The following is a 20,356-nucleotide window of genomic DNA, read 5'->3' on the forward strand; positions in this document are numbered from 1 at the left end:
CAACTACCAATATCTCATTTTCCTTATTTTTAAGCTTATTTATTTCCCTCTTTTTTTTTCCATTCTCAATTTTGTTTATTAAATTGCAAATGATTTGTAAGACATTCCAATCACAAATTTTATTTTAGTAGTCAATAACACATATTGTTTACTAGTTGACAACTCATGGCTTTAAACCTTAGAGAATTAAAATGAAACATTTTATCTTCACTTCGAGGTTTCAACATTAATTTAAGAAGAAAAGAAATCACATCCTCCGCACGTGACACTCACATTTTGTTAATGGACTGAAAGTCTAAAAACCTCTTCTCTTTATCCCCAAATTTCGTAGTGTTATAAAACTTCAAATAATCTCCAAATCGGTAGCCGCCAGGGTACAAAAGCTCCGGCGCCGGAGAAATCAGAGCGTCCGTCGCCGGATTATAAAACGTAGCAATGGACAGCCTGCTACCGTGTTTCTCAGCCAAAACGCGGTGCAAAATGCTCTTGTATTTGCCATTGGAGAGGACCTCAATTTGGTCGCCGATGTTGACGAAAATGGCATTGTTTTTGGACGGTGGGATTTTGAACCATCTGCCGTCGATTTGAAACTCCAGGCCGGGGACTTGATCGTCTTGGAGAAGGAGGATGATTCCGCCGGCGTCAGTGTGCTCCCGGAGTCCTCTGACCAAATCCGGCTGAGGGCATTCTGGGTATTTGGCAACTTTCGTTCCGACGGATGGGCCATTGGTTCCGTTGAATAGTTGCTTAATGTGGGATTTTTGTAACCCCAGATTTTCGCACATTAGCTCCGAAAGCTTCTCCGCTATCTTTATGATCTCAGGAATGTACTCTTCTTCCATTGCTTTGCTGTTCATTTTTTCATAGCTTTTCTAAATTTTAGTACTCATATATATATATTTTTTAAATATTTAGAATTAAAACCTTTGAAAAATTAAACCAAATAATTTACTTTTTCATCTTTACTTCTTAACTTACAATTTTAGTTGAAGGGTAAATAAATAAAAACTTACCAAAGGGGTTGTGAGGTGTTGGAAACCTGTGAGATGTTAGAGGTTGGTTTATGGGAAATGAAGAAGGCGCTTTCCCAATCCACATTAGATAATGTGATTTTACCTAAGTTTTTGGCCACATCTGAATTATAAAACTCTTCTTTCATTTTCTCATCATAATGTTTATTTACCAACAGCTTCACCTTTTCCAATACCCTTTCTTCAATCCCATGGTTCTCTACCTGCACAAACCAATTACCCCAACTCAAACTCAAATAAAACCATCAACAATTCCCAATAAAAGAGAGAGTTATGATTAATGGTCTAGGGACAAAATTATCACTAGTTCAAGCTTGAATCAAAACGAGATTATTCGAATAGAAGATGACTTACTACAAAGAAGCCCCAATTTTGGCAGGCTTCATGAAGGATAGAGAGAGTATTTCCCCTGTTGTCTTCATTGAGCTGTTTGAAATCAATGGTGGGGATCTTCATAGCTACTTTTATCGATTGGAAGTGAAGATATTGAAGAAGAATGGTGAAATAATGGAGTTTATATAGGCCCAACGTTTAATTGGATATTAATAATTTTTAGTCATAATTTTTCTTTTGAATTGAACGAAGGGGTCAGATTCTTTGAAGATTACCCTTTTGGTGATAATTCACTTGCAATTTTATATTGTTCATCCTTTTGATTTTTTAATTATCTCTTTGGGCTATTAACCAAATTCTTGTAAATTAAGCTTTGAATGCCTCTTTTTTTTTTTTTTTTCTTCAAAATTTCTTTGCTTAATTTAAGCATTTGTCTACTCATAAAGTTTGGTTTTACTTTTCCCCATTTCTCTACTCATTAAAAAGTAAATGTTTAAACTTTTTTTAAGGGGTTTGAGCTTAATTTATAGTTATTAATAAATCAAAAGCAATATTTGAACACTTTTTTTATTTATTGTTATAATTCAGTCCAATAAAATTGTGAGTGAAAGTATTTTTAAATAAAATGAAATATTAAAATATTGTATAGTTGAATGGTGTATGGGGATGTGCTTCATATGGTTATAATCCCACCTTCCCCTAATAATTCTGTGTGCTGGTAAACAAAACTACACATTGAAAAAGGAGAAAAAAGAAAAAAATAAACCCTTCAATTTGCATTTTAATAAAAGGTTAGGTTAGCAAAAACGATTATAGTTGTAATTATACCTTTAAATTAGTAAAAGTTTGAGATTAATTTAGAATCTAATTTTTGTAATTATTGTAAATCAACTAAATAAGTTGTGAGAATTCAATTAATCCTATTTTTAAATGTGAAGTAAATAGAATTGGTAGTTTGAAGTGAAAAGTAGAGGTAGAAAGGGTATTATATCACATGCCTTCAGCCTCACGATCCTCATTTGTGCTTTGGAGTGACAAATTTCGAAACATTGAATTATATTTTGGCTTTGATTCATCCTCTCCTTTTGGAATTTATGTGCACTTTTTTTTTTTAAATTGGAAATAAAATATATAGATCTAAAAACATTGCATCATTTAATTCCATCGCCCATAGTCTTACAATATGTATATTGAGAATTCCACACGGTTTTCATCAAATACTATTTCTTCTTCCTATGATTTGTGTGAATTCTCGCTTATTATTATTATTATTAATTTTTTTTTTGAAAGACTCTTTTTCAAGTTCTTTTAAATGCTTCCGTTAGAAGTTTGTTTTTTCATTTTCACGTTACAATATTTGTAATGACATATACGATGAGACTCTATCTTTATTCTACTCAATCTGATTAATCGATTCTTCAAAAGATCTATCAAACTATGTATGATGGAGTAAATGATTTGATTAATGAATATTTGATTCTTTTTTTAACTTGGAGATCTTGGAATCGATTCACGACAATTCGTTCATTTTTATATATAATCTTATATATCTATATAAATATAAAAAATAGAGATTCGAGTTGTCATTAATCAATATAGTATTTCAGTACGTAATAAGTTTATCTTTCATCGTTTCTGGAGTTTCGATGGAAGGATTCATTCCTTTACTAACGCAACGTCGTCAACTCCATTTGTTAGAACAACTTCTTCTTACTTTCTATATTTTTTATTTTTTTGAATAAATATCAATTTACACCATGAACCATGAACTAAGAATGTTGTTTCATATTTAAATCATAAACTTTCACAAATGTGTCAAATTAAACCTTGAAAAACTTTAAAACCACAGAGTTTAAATTGTATAGTTAGTAGTTTATGAATTAGACTTGTATAACTTTTATAGTTTATAGTGTAAATGGATATTTTTCATTTCTTTTTTTCTCTACGAGTATTTATTGAAGAAAAATATTCCATTTTTTTCACTTTAAAATAACAATTTGTTTTTTACAAAATTTGTACGGCTTTCGCACTTCATTATATCTAAAGTCAATACTTGAAATTTGTTTAGAGACGTTTGAAGAGTTGAAATGTAATAATGATAATTGAAAAATAAACAAATATTAAAATATGTGGATTTGAAGTTGGATTCATAAAAAGTAAAAACTACAAAAAAAAAATATAAAAAAAAATGGTTTAATTGAAAGGTATTAGAACTAAATAAGTTTAATATTGGAATTGAGTGTATCCAAACATTAATTTTAGATTACCATTTGATTGTATTTCAATTCTAATTTTGTTACGAGTGTTCAAACACACTTTTAATTCTCACTAAATGCTCTTTTTCTTACTTTCAAATGCTTTCCTACACAACTTTTTTTTATCTCTCTCTAACTAAGTTCTTCACTTCAAACATTTTTATTTTTACATCATTTTTTTTCTAGAAAGGATTAAATCAAAACCTAAAATTTTATGGCTTTCAAATATTTTCTCTTTAAAATATCCCTTTTATCCCCTTTAAGATAACAAAAACTGAACAGCAATGTCTTCCTCCATTCCCTCTCATGCCACGGTAAACTCCACCGCTACTACCAATTTCAAATCTCGAATACTTCCATTTCATTTTCCGGTCCTCAAATCCTTCCGATCGACACTCTTGTCCACCAATGCTCTCTCCAATTCCCGTTTTCGGAAGTCTGCCCACCAGTACGACGCTCAAAGCACCACGAACACTCTCTCCAAATCTCAAAACCGAACCAGCGATTCTGTCTATAGTCTTCCATCGACGGTGGATTTACTGGCTCTGTGCGAGGAGGGTAAGGTAATTGACGTTCTGGAATACATTGGCCAAGGTGCTAAAGTCGACTATGGCGTTTTTACTGCTTTGTTGAATTCTTGTTGTAATTTGAAGCTGCTTGAGGCTGGAAGAAGGGTGGATGGGCTGTTGAAGGGGACGAAATTTCGTGGGGATTTGGAATTGAACAATCGGTTGATTGAAATGTATTCGAATTGTGGCTGTATGAAAGATGCACGTAAGGTGTTTGATAAAATGGCTAACAAGGATACTAGCAGTTGGAATTTGATGATCAAAGGGTATGGAGATAATGGGGAAGGGGATAATGGGTTGGCATTGTTTGAGCAAATGAAGAATGCTGGTTTGCAACCAAATTCAGAAACGTTTCTGGTGGTTTTAGCTGCTTGTGCCATGGCTGAAGCTGTGAAGGAAGGTGTATTTTACTTCAAAATAATGGCAAATGAATATGGAATCAATCCTGAAATTGAACATTATTTGGGAGTTGTTGATGTTCTTGGAAAATCTGGTCATTTGATTGAAGCTGAGGAGTTCATTGAGAAAATGCCCATCAATCCCACAGCTAAAATTTGGGATGCCCTTAGAAACTACGCTCGACTCCATGGAAACATGGAGCTTGAAGATCGAGCTGAGGAGTTGATGTTCTCTCTTGACCCGTCCACGACGTCCACAACTATCAAACCATCACTCCCTCCACGGAGGAAGCAATCGAGCACGAACATGTTGGAGGAGAAGGACAGGGTGAGGGAGTTTAGGTGTGCAATGCCTTATAAGGAAGAGGGTGAAGGGAGGCTGAAAGGATTGAATGGACAAATGAGAGAAGCAGGGTATGTTCCAGATACAAGATATGTGCTACACGACATTGATGAAGAGGCCAAACAGCAGGCTTTGCAATACCATAGCGAGCGGCTAGCTATTGCTTATGGGCTGATCAGTACACCAGCAAGAACGACACTGAGGATCATCAAGAATCTTCGAATTTGCGGCGATTGTCATAATGCAATCAAAATCATGTCAAAGATTGTTGGGAGAGAGTTGATTGTTAGAGATAATAAACGTTTTCATCACTTTAAAGACGGCAAATGCTCTTGTGGGGATTACTGGTAAACACATCAACTGTATTATACACGTTGATTTTCTGTCCACTTTGGTGATTTACTTGATTGATTATCTTTTTTTATCTTCTCCTTGGTTTTTCTTTTATGATAGAAAAGAAAGGTGAAGATTAGAGAATTAATTAAAGTGTACATTGAAAGATGAAGATTCGTAGTGAAAATAAATAACTAGATTTTGAGTATTCATTGGGTTCCAAACCAATATGTCAGTATAAGCACAATTCCACGATAATTGATGAAATTGAAGAGATTCAAATTCTCGTGTTCCATTTGTATTCAGTTAAAATAATCATCCTCATAGCTACACGTAGTTAAAAAAAATTCCAAACCATGAAATATGTGATCCCTTTTAAAAAAAAACTATGAAGGAGATGAATTGGATAAATTTTAGGAGTTCTTTTCATTCCAAATTATTGATGAGTAGCATTATGTAACAACTTCACACTCAAAAAGAAAAAAAATTGAGAGAAAAAAAGTGTAGTATTGAGAATTCAAACTGATGAAAAAAATGTTATTAAAATATATAAATAACAAAACCTTTTTCACAATGGAATAACAAGTTTAATGATGATTCATTCAAGGTTAAAAGTTTGATTTTTCACCTTTATTTGTACTAAAAAAAATATTTTTTTTCATAGAAGTAAATAAATAAGATTAATGAGTGAAATGTTGTTTGAGGTAGAAAGGATTTTCGGGATAATTTACTAACTTTTTTTTTTCTCCTAAAATTTCATTTTATCATAAAAATTAGTCGAACTTACATTTTCTTTTGGATAATTATAATAAATAAGAATGATGTATACTTCTAGTTGATTATATTTATAACTATTCATTATTCATTTTCAATTTTGGGCTTTTAACCCTCGCAATTACTAAAATACTCCTGCTCATTTTAGGAAGGAGATATTTTGTTTGGGCCTAGGTCAACATCCAAAAGCCCACGGTTTATTTGAGGAATAGGCCTTAGTTTTGCAAAAAGCCCACAAACTATGGAAGAAGTCTTCGCTTCTTCACTCTTCTGTCCATTGAAATTCTCAAAATCCCAAAGCTTTTCTTCTCTCTCTTCCGCACAGTCTCGGAGCTCCTCTTTCTTCCTCCAACTAGCGGCCAGAGAAAAGCATCCACTTCCTTTCTCAATCTTCTCCCTCACCGTCACTTTCCCTATTCCCTCAAAGGTGAACGCCTTTTACATTCTCTTCTCTCTTCTCTGATTTGCAACTTTTCACCCTCCTTCGTTTCAACCACGTTTGATTTGATCCTCGTTTCTTGCCTTTACATGTACTGTGTGTTGTTCTCTGGTTTATTGGTAATCTATTTATCTACTCTCTGAGATTGGTTTTTTTCCTATTTGTATAAGACTGGAATTCTCGTTTCTTGTTGATGTTTGGATTGTAGTTGCGGGTATGATACTGGAAATTGACTAGGGTTTTAGTCTTTAATTAGACGGAAATTGTTTGTGATTTGGGGAGCTATTTGAAGCCTGAAGGCCGAATGGTTTCTCCGGATCTTCCTTACCGACAGTGTGTGTATCGGTAGCGAAATTCTAATTCCCTGATTTAGCTGCTCTCACCACCTAGATGTTAATTTGTGTTCGATGAAGAAAATTATGTTCACACGCAGTAGTGGGTTTTCCAGATCTCTCATTACCTCTGATTTTTTTTTTTACTGAGAAACCATTTCAGAAACTTTAAGAAAATCGAAGTGTTAGTGAAGAAGGGGAGTTTATTAGGCTTTCCTTAGTCTCGATTTTCCTTGGATGTTTTGTAGAGGCTGATTAATAAGTTCTTGTTTTCTGCATTGAGGGAGAATTGTTTTTTTTTTTTTCCTTTAATTTTTGAATTTTTCTTTATGTCTTGGGTGCAGTTTTTCTTTAGCTTTGTGTTGAATTGATGGCGTCCAAGTTGCATCAGTTGCAATCCAAGGCTTGTCAAGCTACTCAATTTGCTTGCAAACACGGGTCTTCCTATTATAAGCAGTTACTGGAGCAGAACAAGCAATATATCCAAGAGCCAGCTACTGTGGAAAAATGCAGCTTGCTTTCAAAGCAATTGCTTTATACTCGGCTTGCTAGGTTATTACCTTCATACTCTTATTATCTTTGCATTATTATAATATGGTTCTGGAAGAATTTCTACTGATATTATTTTCATGTCACAATTCATCATGCTTTTAGGACTTTTCCTATTAGATTAGTTTGAGTATCTTACAATTACAACTAACTTCTGTGATTGTGTGGTTCGTGTTTTCTTTTGTTTCTAGTTTCTTTCAAGACTGTTCCTGGTTTTTTCTAATCAAGCCACTTTTTCAATATCACTCATGAGAATCCAAGTTTATTCATTTATTTTGATTCATGGAATATGCTTACATGATCGGTGTGGAAATGAGTCAAAATATTAACTGTAGCACCACCTTTATTATGGTAGCACCTCTCTTTTTTTTTTGAAAAGGGAAGCATAGATGTTTCTATTATCCCCATGAAATTCGATATCATACTCTGTCTGAATAAGTCTTATCTTATCACAATCTCTCTAATCTTTTGAGCTTTGTATCATAATGTCTTCGATATATAGTCCTCTCCCGTGTGTTAGGTTACATAATCCCTTTCCTTCTAGCCTTTTAATACAAACAAATATAATCCCTCTCTTTATCTTAAGCTAGTTAAATTTCAATGGTATTTACCACTATCTGCCCTTCTTTATCAGACCAACCATCCAACCTAAAATTCTAAACCTATCATGGGTTGTTTTAGTGGTGAATGAGTGCTAGGTTGTCCTGTGAGAATTTTCTGAGGTGCATGTGAGATGGACCGGACACTCAAAATTAGATCCGAAGCACAGTGCTTACTTGGACTCGAGTGTGCTGATGTACTTCTTTGCATACGGTGCATTGCATATGACAAACAATACTTGTCCTCAGGATGGGATTCATTTCTTTATTTTCTGACATTTGGTTATTACATTGATTATGCAGCATCCCAGGTCGTTATGAATCATTCTGGAAAGAACTTGATTACGTGAAAAACTTGTGGAAGAACAGACAGGAGCTGAAAGTTGAAGATGCCGGCATTGCGGCCTTGTTTGGGCTGGAGTGCTTTGCATGGTTTTGTGCCGGTGAGATCGTAGGAAGAGGGTTTACATTCACAGGTTATTATGTCTGAGATCGTCCTCAGTAATTTATGGAAGGGATAATGACAATGACAATGACGACTTCCCTTTTCTTTTCTGGCGGGTACTCCGCATACAATTTTTTTTCCTATTAATTGAGGATTCTGTGAGCAACTCTTAGTAGATTTAATAATAATCAATGAATTCCGAGGGACCATGAGGGATCCTAGCGTTGTTTTCAGTAATTTGCATATTCTTGGTGATCCAGTTTTGAATTCTAATTTACTAGTTATGGATTATTCTGCAAATTCTCAGCATTTTATGAACATTCAACCATATGATCTGCAGGTGGTTATTGGCTGAACAAGAAGTTTATACTAATGCAATCTTAGGTATGTTCCAATCTAATACGTCATACCCATATCCCTCTTGTTTGGGTTTGGTTGAAACACAGCCTGCTCGTAGCAACGAAATTATCAATGAAATAGATGAATGAGAAAGACGGCCCTTTCATTAGAAACCAAATATTTCAGTTTATTACTCTTTAAGATTTAAATTCAACCTTCTAAATAATATAGATCAAATCTGGATGTTTAGTATGTTTGAGAGAGTGATTTCACATAAAATCACTTAATCAAGTCAATTTAAACTTTCAAATGCATTTTATCTAAAATGAATTAAAATGAAACTAAGACTCAAATTTTTATTTTACACAAAATTCTAATATGTATAATTCATTCATTTATTTAAAAAGAAAATTGTATGTTTAATTATCTTGACGTTCATAAATTAATATTTTGATCAAAATTACAATTGAAATGGTTGCTTCCCTTTTAAGCATTAAAAATGAAATGGTGATTATGAGTGTGTGTGTGTGTCTTTTTTTTTAAAATATAGTAATGATATAGATATAAATATAGAACAATTGAAGAAAAAATAATATAAGTTGATATTGCGAAGTCAAGCGAACGGGAGAGACACGGAACAGAAGAACTTCGTCGGAGGAATCTCTGTAGCCTGAGAACATGGCCCGCAACACCATCATTTCCATTCTCCTTCTCCTCCTTCTTCTCACCGTCGTCTCCCACTGTTCCAACAACGAATCCCGGGTAATTATCTCAACCTGTAAGCATTAGAATCTTAGATCCTTCAATTTGGATCTTCACTTTCCTTCATTTCTTTCTTTCTCTCAATTGGTTCAATCCCGCAACCTCCATGTGATTTGAAATTCAGCTTCTCATTGATTTCTACGTTAATGTCAAATTTTCGTTGCTTGATAGGTTGAATGTAGCAGAACTTGTGTTGCAATTAACTGCAATAGTGAGTTTATTTTGTAATTTATGTGAAATTCATCTTCTTCTGTTGTTACCTTTTTCTTTTATAAAAAAAATTTAGTTTCTTCTTTACGTATTTATCTTGCTCATTTGTCTGAAATTTAGCTGTTGGGATTCGGTACGGAAAGTTTTGCGGAGTTGGATGGACGGGTTGTGCTGGTGAAAAGCCTTGCGATGATCTTGATGCCTGTTGCAAAGTTCATGACGAATGTGTTGAAAGAAAAGGTTATTGCCAATCTATAACTACGTGGCCTTAATATTATGGCCTTTCCTTCCTTCGCATTGTTTGCCATTCCTCATAACTATACTTGCATAGAAAGTTGTCCCATCGATCTACAATCCTGTTTTACTTTTTAGTTGTTGTGAGGTCTAATAGGGTGAAATCCTGTTGCTGTATCAACCTTTTTTTTTTGGGACATTATTGGTATGTTCTATGCTGCATACTTTGCAAAAAATACGTATGAGATTCAAATAGTCAACTAGAGTTTCCATCCCAAGAAAGGGTAGCAGCAACCAGTTTTCAACAAACCAAAAAATTGGGTGTTCGTATCTAACAGGTATGGAAGGTAGATTATAAGAAGCGAATATTACTTTCTCAACATGATTTTTATGGATAGAGGTATCAACAGTGATTGGCAAGTGGGAATAGATAACTTCCCCCTTGTTGCCAATTTTGGTCATGAGCCCAAAGAATTTGTTTTTTTTTAAAAAAAAAATTCACCCAAAGTACCATACACTAATGGAGATGGTTCTCCACACATTTACCTAAGATATTCTCCTCAATGTGGGACTTTTGTTGCTTTCCCAACTATCCTCTTCTTAAATAAACTACCATGGAGCCTCTCTTGTTTTAAGGCTCACCATTTGGCTTAGTCTCAAAGAGAGAGAAGAGTGAATGAAAGTAGGCGATCATAAAAGTACCATAAAATAGGACACTGAAAACAATATTAACTTACAATACAACTGAACACCACAGCAAATGAATAAAGATAAAGTTGTAACAAGCTCTTCACAATCAATCAACTCTCTTAATTAACACTTTTGGCTTCTAAATTTGCTTTTGTTGTTGAGCAAGAAATCAGTGAATCATGAAACTCTAAGCCACCAATCAAACCCTACCCACATACATCAGTGCATCCCATACAAACCTACCCACAGAGATTGGCTACTTACTCACGAGGGAACTGCTCTCATATGGTTTAGTCCATACTTATGAGTTGCTGGGTTGGCCGTAGTTATACTAATAATGATCAATTGGCATGTTAAACACAAAGGGGACTATGCCAATGTCTGGTGTTGGTAAATTCTAGCTCTATCTTAGATGCTTGTGATTTATCTGAGATACTACATATTTGAAACATGTAGCATTAGATTAGAGAAGGAAGCTTAGCAATTTATATATATCGGTCTATCCTGTTTTGTTTCATTTCTTTACGCTTCATCATGATTTGGGTGGTATTATAACAATTGGAACTTGGGAGTCACTTTGTTCAATATGTTTGAAGGCCAATAACCTCTACCACATGGGTTTTTCAGGTTTAACTAATGTAAAATGTCACGAGAAGTTCAAGAGTTGTATTAAGAAAGTGCAGAAATCTGGAAAGGTTGGTTTCTCTAACGACTGCCCTTATTCCACAGCTGTTCCTACAATGGTGCAGGGTATGAATTTGGCTATCATGTTCAGCAAATTTGGTAACTCAAAGCTTGAGCTCTGATACCCACTTCGGTCGGTAACTCACTCCTTCGTCCACAGCCACAGTTCATGCCATCAATTATTGCATATGGGAAAACTTCACACAAATGATTCATTCATTGAAATAATGTTCTACAGAATTAAGAAATGTCAAACAGAAGATTAAATCCTCATTTTTGTCCTGGTTAGTTGTAAGTTGGACCATCTGAATTTTTAGGGATGCTTCTAGCTTAGTGAAAGAAGATACCCCATATACTTCATTATTTTTAGGCTCCTTCAATAGTTGTTAGAGGTTGGTTTCCCCGCAATTCATTTTTAAGTACTCACCATTGGGCAATACATTTTTTAGAGTCTTGCTGATTGTCTTTAGATGTCATCTCTCTTTTCATTTTAACGCTACTTTTGTTGCTGTTCTAGTGCTGTCCTACACATGGAGATTCAATGTATTGTTTTATTTAGTGATTCAATTTTGAATGATATGTTCGAATGAAGTCACTCCATGAGATTTCTTATTTATTTATTCATACAATAACTATATCACCCAAATGTTTGTAACATATTGATCAATATAGTCTTGTATCATTTGAAATAATATAAAAAATATACTAACAAATGATGAAATGTTAAGCATTTTTATATTCGTTGCCAAATTACAATATTACATCACCTTTCATAAATGTTTTTAAATTATTTTATTAGAATATTAGACAAAAATTAAAACCGTAATACGTTATGAACTAAAAAGTTATAGTAATTTATTAACAAAATTCTAGTAAATCTCTATTTTGAAGTGGTTTTATGAAAAGTAATTAATTTCAAAACACTTACAATAAATATAATATAAATGAAAAGAGAAGGAAAAATAGAGGGGCGTTCCGAGAATCGAACTCGGGACCTCTCGCACCCAAAGCGAGAATCATACCACTAGACCAAACGCCCTTTTTGTTTAAGATAAGTAATGACTAACTATACGGATGCAGGTTTTGTCTTTTAAATTATTAACTTAGGGTTTTTTTGGCAGTAAAGCTTCCACTATATATAATATCAGTTGGGGCTCAAGAAAGCGGCAGACGGAACCGGCGTCCTCTCTTCTGCTTCACCATCTCCCTCCATTCGTTGCACCGCAGGTCTGTTAGTTAGTGGCCTTTCAGATCTCCATTTTTTCTGATTTTTCATCGTTTATATCTCGCATCAACTTCCATCTTTACTTTTGTTATTGATCTCCGTCATCAATCTTCGAAATAGATTTTTTTCTTCTTCATTGGGTGATCTTTTTTAATAAATAAAGTAAGTTGTTTTGTAGATGGCGAACGTTCCGGGGCAGTTGGTATGGGAAATCGTTAAGAAGAACAGCTCTTTCCTCGTTAAAGAGTTTGGCAGAGGCAATGCCAGTGTTCAATTCAGCAAAGAGCCTAACAACCTCTACAACCTCAACTCCTACAAGCATTCTGGTAAGATCCAATACTTTTATCATTTTGAATAGTTAAACGTTGGAAATGATTGACCTTTTTGTTATATACTTTCTTATTGAGGAGGAAGTATTTTATCTTGCTTTTGTTTTAGTGTGTTCGGTTTGTTACTAGTTTGGTTATGGAACTTCATTTGGGTGTTTTTTTCAGGGTTGGCAAATCGTAAGACGGTGACCATTCAGCCTGGAGGCAAAGATTTGTCAGTATTGCTCGCCACGTCAAAGACGAAGAAACAGAACAAACCAGCAAATTCGCTTCACAAATCCGTCATGAGGAAGGAATTTCCTCGCATGGCCAAGGCTGTGATTAATCAGGTAACTAGCGTTTCCAGGTTGTCTCGTTTATGCCCATCGAGATGAAATTTGTGTTTCTGAAGTCCGATCATTCTTTACATGTTGTCAATACTTCCTGTAGTTGTCATTGGCCGTGTATGGTTTGTCATCTTGTAATTATTCTGCTGAATATTCTGTGACATTTTCCCGTTCTTCAATCTTTTGATACAAGATCCGAGATTCAATTCTCATCAACTTCATCATGTTAACACTTTGGATGCTATGCTTTTCTTTCTCCTTTTAGGATTAAGATTAAGAAGTAGTCAGTAATGTATTTCTGTTTTATTGTTTTATTAGAAATTGGATTTGATACAAATATGATATTGAATGTGCATTGTTGCAGTGACGAGAAGCTAACATGTAAGAAGGGCTGCTTTTGTAGCGGCATCTTCTATGAAATATATTTGTTACGCTTGGCTTCTGAGCACAAATTTTCATTTTCTACCATGTTAAGACTGTTTTCATGTAAGGAGGTGACTTCTATTGTGTATTTCTGATGAAATCTATTTCTTACGGTTGGCTTCATCTGTTTTACCCAAATCTTCCTAATGTGGCATAATGTGAAACTTCTATTAGCAGAAATTTAATGGAATGACTTGGGGTGGGCAAACATTTTAGTTGAACCTTGTTTTGTGATGATGAGCTGCTAACATGTTAGAAGGGGTCACTTTTGTAGTGGCGTCTTCAATGAGATATATTTGTTACGCTTGGCTTCTGAGCATTATTCTCATCTTGGCTGTAAGCAGCTTCTATCTTTTAATGGTTTTGCGTGATTGATGTATCCCTGATTATATTCCTTAGAGCTTTGTTGTTGGAAGTTTTTCTCATCATCCCATTGTCGCACTAACTCTCCTCTTGGCCGAAAACAACTTTTACTCTTACTGTGATGATGAGCTGCTAACATGTAAGAAGAGGTCACTTTTGTAGTGGCGTCTTCAATGAGATATATTTGTTACGCTTGGCTTCTGAGCATTATTCTCATCTTGGCTGTAAGCAGCTTCTATCTTTTAATGGTTTTGCGTGATTGATGTATCCCTGATTATATTCCTTAGAGCTTTGTTGTTGGAAGTTTTTCTCATCATCCCATTGTCGCACTAACTCTCCTCTTGGCCGAAAACAACTTTTACTCTTACTGTGATGATGAGCTGCTAACATGTAAGAAGAGGTCACTTTTGTAGTGGCCTCTTCAATGAGATATATTTGTTACGCTTGGCTTCTGAGCATTATTCTCATCTTGGCTGTAAGCAGCTTCTATCTTTTAATGGTTTTGCTTGCTTGATGTATCTCTAATTATATTCCTTAGAGCATTGTTGAAGTTTTTCTCATCATCCCATTGTTGAAGTTTTTCTCATCATCCCATTGTTGCACTAGTTCATCTCTTGGCCGATAACAACTTTTACTCTCACTGTGATGATGAGCTGCTAACATGTAAGAAGAGGTCACTTTTGTAGTGGCCTCTTCAGTGAAATCTATTTGTTACGCTTGGCTTCTGAGCATTAATTCTCCTTTTGGCCGAAAACAACCTCTACCTTTTATTTGTTTTGCTTGATTGGATCTCTGATTATGTTCCCTAACGCTTGCTTGATGTAATTTGCCATAACTTCCTGTAGCATTATATCAAACTTAAACTGTTACTGCAATGATGAGCTGCTAACATGTAAGAAGGTGTTGCTTTTGTAGTGGCATCTTCAGTGAAATCTTTTTGTTACGCTTGGCTTCTGAGCAATAAATTATCAAATGAATGTGGTTAAGAGTCTTTATTCTAGTATACTAGTGAAGGTTTGTATATTGTTATCTTCTTATTGTTACTTCAGTTAGTTTGTTGCTAAACTTGGAGTGCACTTAATTATTTTGCAGGTCGCTGACAACTACTACCGCCCAGACTTGAAGAATGCTGCCCTTGCTAAGCTAAGCGCAGTGCACAGGAGCCTCAAGGTCGCCAAATCAGGTGTGAAGAAGAGGAACAGACAGAGTGTTACCCGCGGTAGGAAGTGAAACAATGGTTCATAAGGAAATTTTCTTCTATTTGAGTTTTTTTTTAACCCTGTTTTCTATTTTATAGAGAGACATCTAGAGGGCTTTTCTTTAATTTCAAATTTTCTGTACCCTACTTGAAAATTGAGATTTTTGACGATTTTGGTTTATCTTTGAGCACTTGCCCTTTGGATTTTTGTTAATTTCTTGTAGTCTAAAAAGAATTGGTTAAATTATGAAATATCGATAGCAAGATATACTCTTTGGCTCAGCTTTTATCTTAATTCTGAAACTTTTCTCTAAAAATGACTTTATTTCCCGATCTTTCTATCTATAACAAATAGATCACAGTATTCGTTCATTCTTGGTGGTAGTTAAAATTTTGACTCCATTATTTGATGTTGTATTAACTATCCCATCACTAACGCATGCATGTGTAGAAGAAAAATCTTATTCTTTATCTTTTGCCTTTTTTTAGAAGAGAGAAAAGAGTCGAAACAATATGTCTATTTTAACTAATATCTCTAAATTATATGTCAATTCTACTTCATTAAAGAAATAACAATAGTCGTAAACTTCATTCAGCTCAGTGTGCATTTAGTAAAGTAAATGATTTGTTCATTACCAAAGAGTGTATATCAGTAATACGAGTACTTTTGATTTTTTAATCCGCATGTATACCATTATACATAAAATCACAAATTTAGGGTTTTATTATGCACAAACCAATTGGTAACTCTTGAAGGCACATAGCACATGGTTTATAGTTGTAGACTTGTTAGATATTTTTAAGAAAATAAAATATCAAATACGTGAGACTACTAACTTTCAATAAATTAGATACCTTATTTACAATTCTCTATACAAGTTCGACTTGTAATTTAAAGTATAGGAAAGAACTTGTAATTTAAAGTAGCAATAATAATAAAAATATTTATTGAAATGAGTCATAGTATTTAAAAGTATAAATGGGGCAAAAACCAAAAGAACCGGATGGGCGGCCCAAAAGTTGAACCGGTTTTTGACAGCAACTTAAAACCCACGCTATGAAGAATGAAGAAGAGATGACACGGACTCTTTCAGTATATATAGAGCTCACTCCTTTCGGTTTGTGTTAACGAATTTCCCGCGCCTCGTCTTCACTTTTCCCGCTCACTAAACCCTAATCCAATATGGGTCAGAAGCAACAACTCTCCGCTGATCCACGCCCCGACACTAAGAAAAAACGTCGCGTTGCCTTCTTCAACATCGGTAACTTCTCCTCGCTTTCTTTCTTCTTCTCCTTTTCACTCAATTTCCCTCCTTCATTTCGTTCATTTACAGCTTCTCCTCTCCCTTTGGTAGCTCACCGGAACATTTTCCGTTTTCTCTTTCTGTCTATGGGTGTCGCGCAGATACTGGTATTTCAGCCAAAGACTGCATCAAAATTTATCTAGGTATAGTTATTTCTCTTTCCAAGCACTTCGATTCGAAATCTATTTATTCGTCTGTTTCGTTTTTGAACTTCTTGCATTTTTTTGGAATCCATGTGGGTCGGTTGATTGAGTATCTTAGAGTCGTGTAAAGGGTTGGGCATGTGTGTGTTTTTGTGGAATTTGTGCCGGGTTGGGTTCTAATTTGAAAATTATTACTGCATTTTTTTGGTTGGCGAGGAAATATGTGCTCTTCCTTAGTTCCAGGCCCTTCACCCGAAAAATTACATCACGCATGAAGTGTTGGTGTTTCTAAGTCTTCTTTTAGTGCTTAAGGTTGCTAGAAAATTATTATTTCAATCTACAACTAGTTGGTTTGTATATTTTTTATTTCTATGTGTATGCGTTGTTGCAGTTTGTACAAAAGAGGAAGTGGGAAGTACAGACGGTCTCTGTATTGACCCTGTTGACTTGAATAGCTTCTTTGACGATGAGGATGGAAAGATATATGGTTACCAAGGTTTGAAGGTAAACACTTGGATCTGTAATTTAGAATGCATCTTTTAGCTCGTAGTATGTATGTGGAATTATATATATCCCATGTGGATTGAGGTTGGCTCAGGCTGTATAATTAAGTTCTATGTTTATTGCAGATAACTGTATGGTTCAGCATTGTCTCATTTCGTGCCTATGCAGATATTGTTTTTGATAGTACATCTGATGTAAGTGATAAAGCGTTTGCTACTCTGTTTATTGTCCTAATTTGATAAGGATAATCTCTCTCACGCACACTGTTTGTTCTTGTTTTTGTTTTTTTCCCTTCCCCCTTGAATGTAGTAGTTCTTCCTGTTCTGTTTTTAGACGTTTGTGAGTATTTTTTTCTTGTTGCTTGTAATAGGGCGGTAAGGGTATTACAGATCTGAAGTCTGCACTTCAGGTGAACATTTTTAAGTACAGATCTTGTAGTCCAGTTATTTATTGGTGCTTGAAGATTATTCTTATAATTAGAGTGATTTTTTAACAGAATATATTTGCTGAGACTCTTGTGGACAACAAAGATGACTTCCTTCAAACTTTTTCGAAGGATGTCAATTTTATTGGGTAATTATCAATCTTTGTTACTACTTTTCTTTTATGGAGATCTCTTCTCTTTTAAAAACTTTAACTCTTTACGCCGCTGTCATCTTCTTGTCATTGGTTCATTTATTATCAGATGATGTATTGTTCCCTTTTGTAAATAATATTGCAGATCCCTTGTTGCAGATGGAGAAGTATTACATCCCAAAGCTTCCTCCAATGGAAAATCTAATGATTCTAATTTTCATTTACAAGCAGCTAATTCTGATTTGGAGGTGCTTTCCTTGTTCGAGTTACTCTGCTTTGGTGATTTTTTTTTTCTTCAATGTTATTGTAGAAGTTGTCCAGCATATTTTTATGCTGCAATTGGTATTGTTTTTTTCATTCTCAGATTCTTAATTCTCTGTAATTTTACAATCATTTTTCTTCCCAGGTTCACAGTAGTATATTAAAGCAGACCTATTTTCAAGATTAATTAAACACTGTCAACATTCATGTGCATTTGGGACACATCCAATATGGTTGTACTAATCATCCAGTGACCTATCCCCATGCATTTTTTTCAATTGTCCGATATTCCTTTAGAACTCAAGACACACATCTACAACCTATAGAATAGATCGTGTACAAGTGTACAACCTGTAGTCTGATATTCTTTTAAAATTCAATATCATTTTGCATCCAAATGATTGGGAAATTTCTTGTTTCTTTCGGTCTTCACGTTCATTTTCACTCATGCTTCTAATCCCACTCTTCTTTTCCCTAAATTCTGTGCATGTTTTCTTTCTGGGAAGAAAATTTCAAAGAACGTTTTAGAATTCTGCAATTGCAAATTTACTGTTTCTTGGGAAGGATATGTCAGACCATGTTAGAATCTGCAAATTTACTATTTTTTCTCTCCTTTATTATGCTAGCTAATGGTTTTTATCCTCCTGGCTATGGAACATGGTTCTTAAGAGCAATTTATAGTATCTCTCTTCCTTTGTCCCTCACTTGTAGCTAATTAATTGATCAAGAGAAACAATGATATTAGAAAAAAGCAACATCTGCTGTTTTTTCAGGTAAATCTTTTCTTTGACATGGTCTGTGAATCTGTAATTACCTTCTGATCCAGGTCATTCGATTGCCTATGGACAATATGGCTGGAAGAAACCTTTATAGTCACTTGGTACCTCTTGCTCTACTTCTTATTGATGGTATGGTATTTCTTCTCTCGTTTGATGTCTTATTTAATTTTGTCATTGGAAATTTATTTTAATGTTGCAGACACTGATGAAGTAGCCTAAACTGTCCTTTTTTTTTCTATAATTTATTTAGGCAGCAGCCCTATCGATGTAACTGATCCAAGATGGGAGTTGTATGTTCTCACTCAGAAGACCAATGATCAACTGGGGCAAACTTATCCCACATTACTTGGATTTGCTGCCCTTTATCGTTTCTACCACTATCCCGATAGTTCTCGCTTGCGTCTTAGTCAGGTTAAGTATATTATAATTTCATCTGTTACTTCCCGGAGTTGAGTCTAGTGGTGGACTTTTGGTGTTTGTGCCTCTATTCATTTTTGTTGTCCTTGCATAGTATATACTGATGTCTGGCATTTGATCAGATACTTGTACTTCCTCCTTACCAGCGTAAGGGTTTTGGGCGCGTCCTTTTAGAGGTGCTGAATAATGTTGCAATATCAGAAAACGTTTACGACTTTACCATTGAAGAACCATTAAGTCAGCTACTGCAGTTGCGAACCTGCATCGATGTTAAACGTCTGCGGGGGTTTGGCCCCATCCAAGAAGCTGTAGAATCTGCCGTGTCTCAATTTAAATTTGGAAGACTATCAAAGAAGGTTTCATTCCCTCCGCTTTTACCCCCATCTGAGGCTATCGAAGCTGTTCGGAAAAGTTTGAAAATCACAAAGGAACAGTTCTTACACTGTTGGGAGATACTAATCTTTTTAGGTATCGAACCTGACAAGCACATGGAGGATTTTATTCTTGCAGTTTCAAGTAGAATGCGGAATGATCTGATAGGTGAAAGCTCAGATGCGGAAGGGAAGCAGGTGGTTGATGTTCCTACTGATTATGATCAAGAGATGTCATTTGTGATGTTCAGATCAACAAATAATGCAACCGGGGTTGAGACAGATGAATCACGAGCAAATCAAGAGGAACAGCTGAAAAAGTTAGTAGATGATAGAGTGAGTGAAATCAAATTGATTGCACAGAAGGTATCTGCAGATTAAGTCCCAAGCATTCTGAGGCTTATTCAAGCTCACTGTTTTCACAAGAATCTGTTCTTAATTTAAGCACTGGCTAGCTTATTTGTAATCGGTCCCGGAAATGAACAGATTATCATGATTTTCTGGAATCTAGTGAAGTTTGGTATAACTGTCTGAGTTCGCCTACCTGACTTAAAAGTATAACACTTCCTTGTATCATATAAGTGATATTCGCCCACCCCTGATAGAGATGTAGCCTGTATTAGGATATATATGTTTTCCCCTCTTGTTGGGTATTTGCTTCAAATGGATCCTTCTTAATAGATACACCCATTTTGCCCCAATATTATTTCTCAAGTAACTTTTACTTGTTTTTATGTAAGCTTTTGGATGAGTTTCGGTTCTTTTTCTATTTATAACATACAATGTTTTTGTTTTTCTCCCAATAACATTACATTTCA

At 34.9% G+C, this 20,356-nt stretch overlaps 6 protein-coding genes, 1 long non-coding RNA gene and 8 other non-coding genes across 18 annotated transcripts; 13 read left to right on the forward strand and 2 right to left on the reverse strand.

Moving 5' to 3' along the window:
- Positions 1-93: 93 nt before the first annotated feature.
- On the reverse strand, positions 94-1,554 carry LOC101203726 (1-aminocyclopropane-1-carboxylate oxidase 1). Of its 2 annotated transcripts, none has more exons than XM_031880747.1 (3): positions 1,386-1,554; positions 1,014-1,234; positions 94-867 (listed from the first exon to the last, which is right to left on the reverse strand). In XM_031880747.1, exons 1-3 carry the CDS (start codon positions 1,485-1,487, stop codon positions 270-272), a joined length of 921 nt encoding a protein of 306 aa, XP_031736607.1. In that variant the 5' UTR covers positions 1,488-1,554; the 3' UTR covers positions 94-269. The 2 variants fall into 2 exon arrangements, with proteins under 2 accessions (XP_031736607.1, XP_004141049.1); XM_004141001.3 differs by having other exon boundaries at positions 94-849; positions 1,386-1,548.
- Positions 1,555-3,818: 2,264 nt separating this feature from the next.
- On the forward strand, positions 3,819-5,474 carry LOC101212556 (pentatricopeptide repeat-containing protein At2g15690, mitochondrial). Its single transcript, XM_004141119.3, has one exon. It carries the CDS (start codon positions 3,904-3,906, stop codon positions 5,278-5,280), a length of 1,377 nt encoding a protein of 458 aa, XP_004141167.1. The 5' UTR covers positions 3,819-3,903; the 3' UTR covers positions 5,281-5,474.
- An 823-nt stretch (positions 5,475-6,297) lies between these two features.
- Positions 6,298-8,673, forward strand: LOC101203477 (hypothetical protein). 2 transcript variants are annotated; one of them, XM_004141000.3, is made up of 3 exons: positions 6,298-6,463; positions 7,152-7,359; positions 8,259-8,673. In XM_004141000.3, exons 2-3 carry the CDS (start codon positions 7,178-7,180, stop codon positions 8,443-8,445), a joined length of 369 nt encoding a protein of 122 aa, XP_004141048.1. In that variant the 5' UTR covers positions 6,298-6,463; positions 7,152-7,177; the 3' UTR covers positions 8,446-8,673. The 2 variants fall into 2 exon arrangements, with proteins under 2 accessions (XP_004141048.1, XP_031737109.1); XM_031881249.1 differs by lacking the exon at positions 6,298-6,463 and adding an exon at positions 6,571-6,594.
- On the forward strand, positions 8,649-11,919 carry LOC101203237 (probable phospholipase A2 homolog 1). 2 transcript variants are annotated; one of them, XM_004140999.3, is made up of 5 exons: positions 8,649-8,784; positions 9,353-9,501; positions 9,673-9,712; positions 9,832-9,951; positions 11,263-11,919. In XM_004140999.3, the coding sequence occupies exons 2-5, from the start codon at positions 9,418-9,420 to the stop codon at positions 11,439-11,441; spliced, it is 423 nt and encodes a 140-aa protein (XP_004141047.1). In that variant the 5' UTR covers positions 8,649-8,784; positions 9,353-9,417; the 3' UTR covers positions 11,442-11,919. The 2 variants fall into 2 exon arrangements, with proteins under 2 accessions (XP_004141047.1, XP_031737108.1); XM_031881248.1 differs by having other exon boundaries at positions 8,662-8,784; positions 9,358-9,501.
- Positions 11,920-12,286: 367 nt separating this feature from the next.
- On the reverse strand, positions 12,287-12,358 carry TRNAP-UGG. The gene has a single exon. It is a non-coding gene; the product is annotated as a tRNA-Pro (tRNA).
- A 42-nt stretch (positions 12,359-12,400) lies between these two features.
- On the forward strand, positions 12,401-15,465 carry LOC101202839 (60S ribosomal protein L28-1). Its single transcript, XM_004140997.3, has 4 exons — positions 12,401-12,546; positions 12,723-12,870; positions 13,039-13,202; positions 15,078-15,465. The coding sequence occupies exons 2-4, from the start codon at positions 12,723-12,725 to the stop codon at positions 15,213-15,215; spliced, it is 450 nt and encodes a 149-aa protein (XP_004141045.1). The 5' UTR covers positions 12,401-12,546; the 3' UTR covers positions 15,216-15,465.
- Positions 13,209-14,960, forward strand: LOC116402070. Its single transcript, XR_004214440.1, has 2 exons — positions 13,209-13,883; positions 14,135-14,960. It is a non-coding gene; the product is annotated as an uncharacterized LOC116402070 (long non-coding RNA).
- Positions 13,557-13,649, forward strand: LOC116402297. Its single transcript, XR_004214808.1, has one exon. It is a non-coding gene; the product is annotated as a small nucleolar RNA R24 (small nucleolar RNA).
- LOC116402303 lies at positions 13,661-13,753 on the forward strand. The gene has a single exon (XR_004214815.1). It is a non-coding gene; the product is annotated as a small nucleolar RNA R24 (small nucleolar RNA).
- LOC116402301 lies at positions 13,850-13,943 on the forward strand. Its single transcript, XR_004214813.1, has one exon. It is a non-coding gene; the product is annotated as a small nucleolar RNA R24 (small nucleolar RNA).
- Positions 14,101-14,194, forward strand: LOC116402300. Its single transcript, XR_004214811.1, has one exon. It is a non-coding gene; the product is annotated as a small nucleolar RNA R24 (small nucleolar RNA).
- LOC116402298 lies at positions 14,352-14,445 on the forward strand. Its single transcript, XR_004214809.1, has one exon. It is a non-coding gene; the product is annotated as a small nucleolar RNA R24 (small nucleolar RNA).
- On the forward strand, positions 14,625-14,718 carry LOC116402302. Its single transcript, XR_004214814.1, has one exon. It is a non-coding gene; the product is annotated as a small nucleolar RNA R24 (small nucleolar RNA).
- On the forward strand, positions 14,854-14,947 carry LOC116402299. The gene has a single exon (XR_004214810.1). It is a non-coding gene; the product is annotated as a small nucleolar RNA R24 (small nucleolar RNA).
- Positions 15,466-16,286: 821 nt separating the features above from the next.
- Positions 16,287-20,270, forward strand: LOC101223111 (histone acetyltransferase type B catalytic subunit). Its single transcript, XM_004140996.3, has 10 exons — positions 16,287-16,445; positions 16,589-16,630; positions 17,022-17,134; positions 17,260-17,328; positions 17,505-17,543; positions 17,631-17,707; positions 17,856-17,958; positions 18,798-18,879; positions 19,001-19,161; positions 19,290-20,270. The coding sequence occupies exons 1-10, from the start codon at positions 16,367-16,369 to the stop codon at positions 19,917-19,919; spliced, it is 1,395 nt and encodes a 464-aa protein (XP_004141044.1). The 5' UTR covers positions 16,287-16,366; the 3' UTR covers positions 19,920-20,270.
- The last annotated feature ends 86 nt before the right edge of the window (positions 20,271-20,356 follow it).

Source organism: Cucumis sativus, chromosome 2, assembly GCF_000004075.3.
Source record: "Cucumis sativus cultivar 9930 chromosome 2, Cucumber_9930_V3, whole genome shotgun sequence".
Classification (NCBI taxonomy): domain Eukaryota; kingdom Viridiplantae; phylum Streptophyta; class Magnoliopsida; order Cucurbitales; family Cucurbitaceae; genus Cucumis; species Cucumis sativus.

What these genes read in the sequence shown, in the direction of transcription:
- LOC101203477 (XM_004141000.3), top strand. Translation starts at nt 7,178, where the DNA reads ATGGCGTCCAAGTTGCATCAGTTGCAATCCAAGGCTTGTCAAGCTACT. An exon ending in CTTTATACTCGGCTTGCTAG is followed by an intron (nt 7,360 to 8,258) that starts GTTATTACCTTC and finishes TTGATTATGCAG; the next exon opens with CATCCCAGGTCGTTATGAAT.
- LOC101202839 (XM_004140997.3), top strand. Translation starts at nt 12,723, where the DNA reads ATGGCGAACGTTCCGGGGCAGTTGGTATGGGAAATCGTTAAGAAGAAC. An exon ending in CAACTCCTACAAGCATTCTG is followed by an intron (nt 12,871 to 13,038) that starts GTAAGATCCAAT and finishes TGTTTTTTTCAG; the next exon opens with GGTTGGCAAATCGTAAGACG. An exon ending in CCAAGGCTGTGATTAATCAG is followed by an intron (nt 13,203 to 15,077) that starts GTAACTAGCGTT and finishes ATTATTTTGCAG; the next exon opens with GTCGCTGACAACTACTACCG.
- LOC101223111 (XM_004140996.3), top strand. Translation starts at nt 16,367, where the DNA reads ATGGGTCAGAAGCAACAACTCTCCGCTGATCCACGCCCCGACACTAAG. An exon ending in CTGCATCAAAATTTATCTAG is followed by an intron (nt 16,631 to 17,021) that starts GTATAGTTATTT and finishes GCGTTGTTGCAG; the next exon opens with TTTGTACAAAAGAGGAAGTG. An exon ending in TTTTTGATAGTACATCTGAT is followed by an intron (nt 17,329 to 17,504) that starts GTAAGTGATAAA and finishes TGCTTGTAATAG; the next exon opens with GGCGGTAAGGGTATTACAGA.
- LOC101203726 (XM_031880747.1), bottom strand. Translation starts at nt 1,487, where the DNA reads ATGAAGATCCCCACCATTGATTTCAAACAGCTCAATGAAGACAACAGG. An exon ending in AAAATTGGGGCTTCTTTGTA is followed by an intron (nt 1,235 to 1,385) that starts GTAAGTCATCTT and finishes TGGTTTGTGCAG; the next exon opens with GTAGAGAACCATGGGATTGA. An exon ending in AACACCTCACAACCCCTTTG is followed by an intron (nt 868 to 1,013) that starts GTAAGTTTTTAT and finishes AATTTAGAAAAG; the next exon opens with CTATGAAAAAATGAACAGCA.
- LOC101212556 (XM_004141119.3), top strand. Translation starts at nt 3,904, where the DNA reads ATGTCTTCCTCCATTCCCTCTCATGCCACGGTAAACTCCACCGCTACT.
- LOC101203237 (XM_004140999.3), top strand. Translation starts at nt 9,418, where the DNA reads ATGGCCCGCAACACCATCATTTCCATTCTCCTTCTCCTCCTTCTTCTC. An exon ending in GTTCCAACAACGAATCCCGG is followed by an intron (nt 9,502 to 9,672) that starts GTAATTATCTCA and finishes GTTGCTTGATAG; the next exon opens with GTTGAATGTAGCAGAACTTG. An exon ending in CGAATGTGTTGAAAGAAAAG is followed by an intron (nt 9,952 to 11,262) that starts GTTATTGCCAAT and finishes TGGGTTTTTCAG; the next exon opens with GTTTAACTAATGTAAAATGT.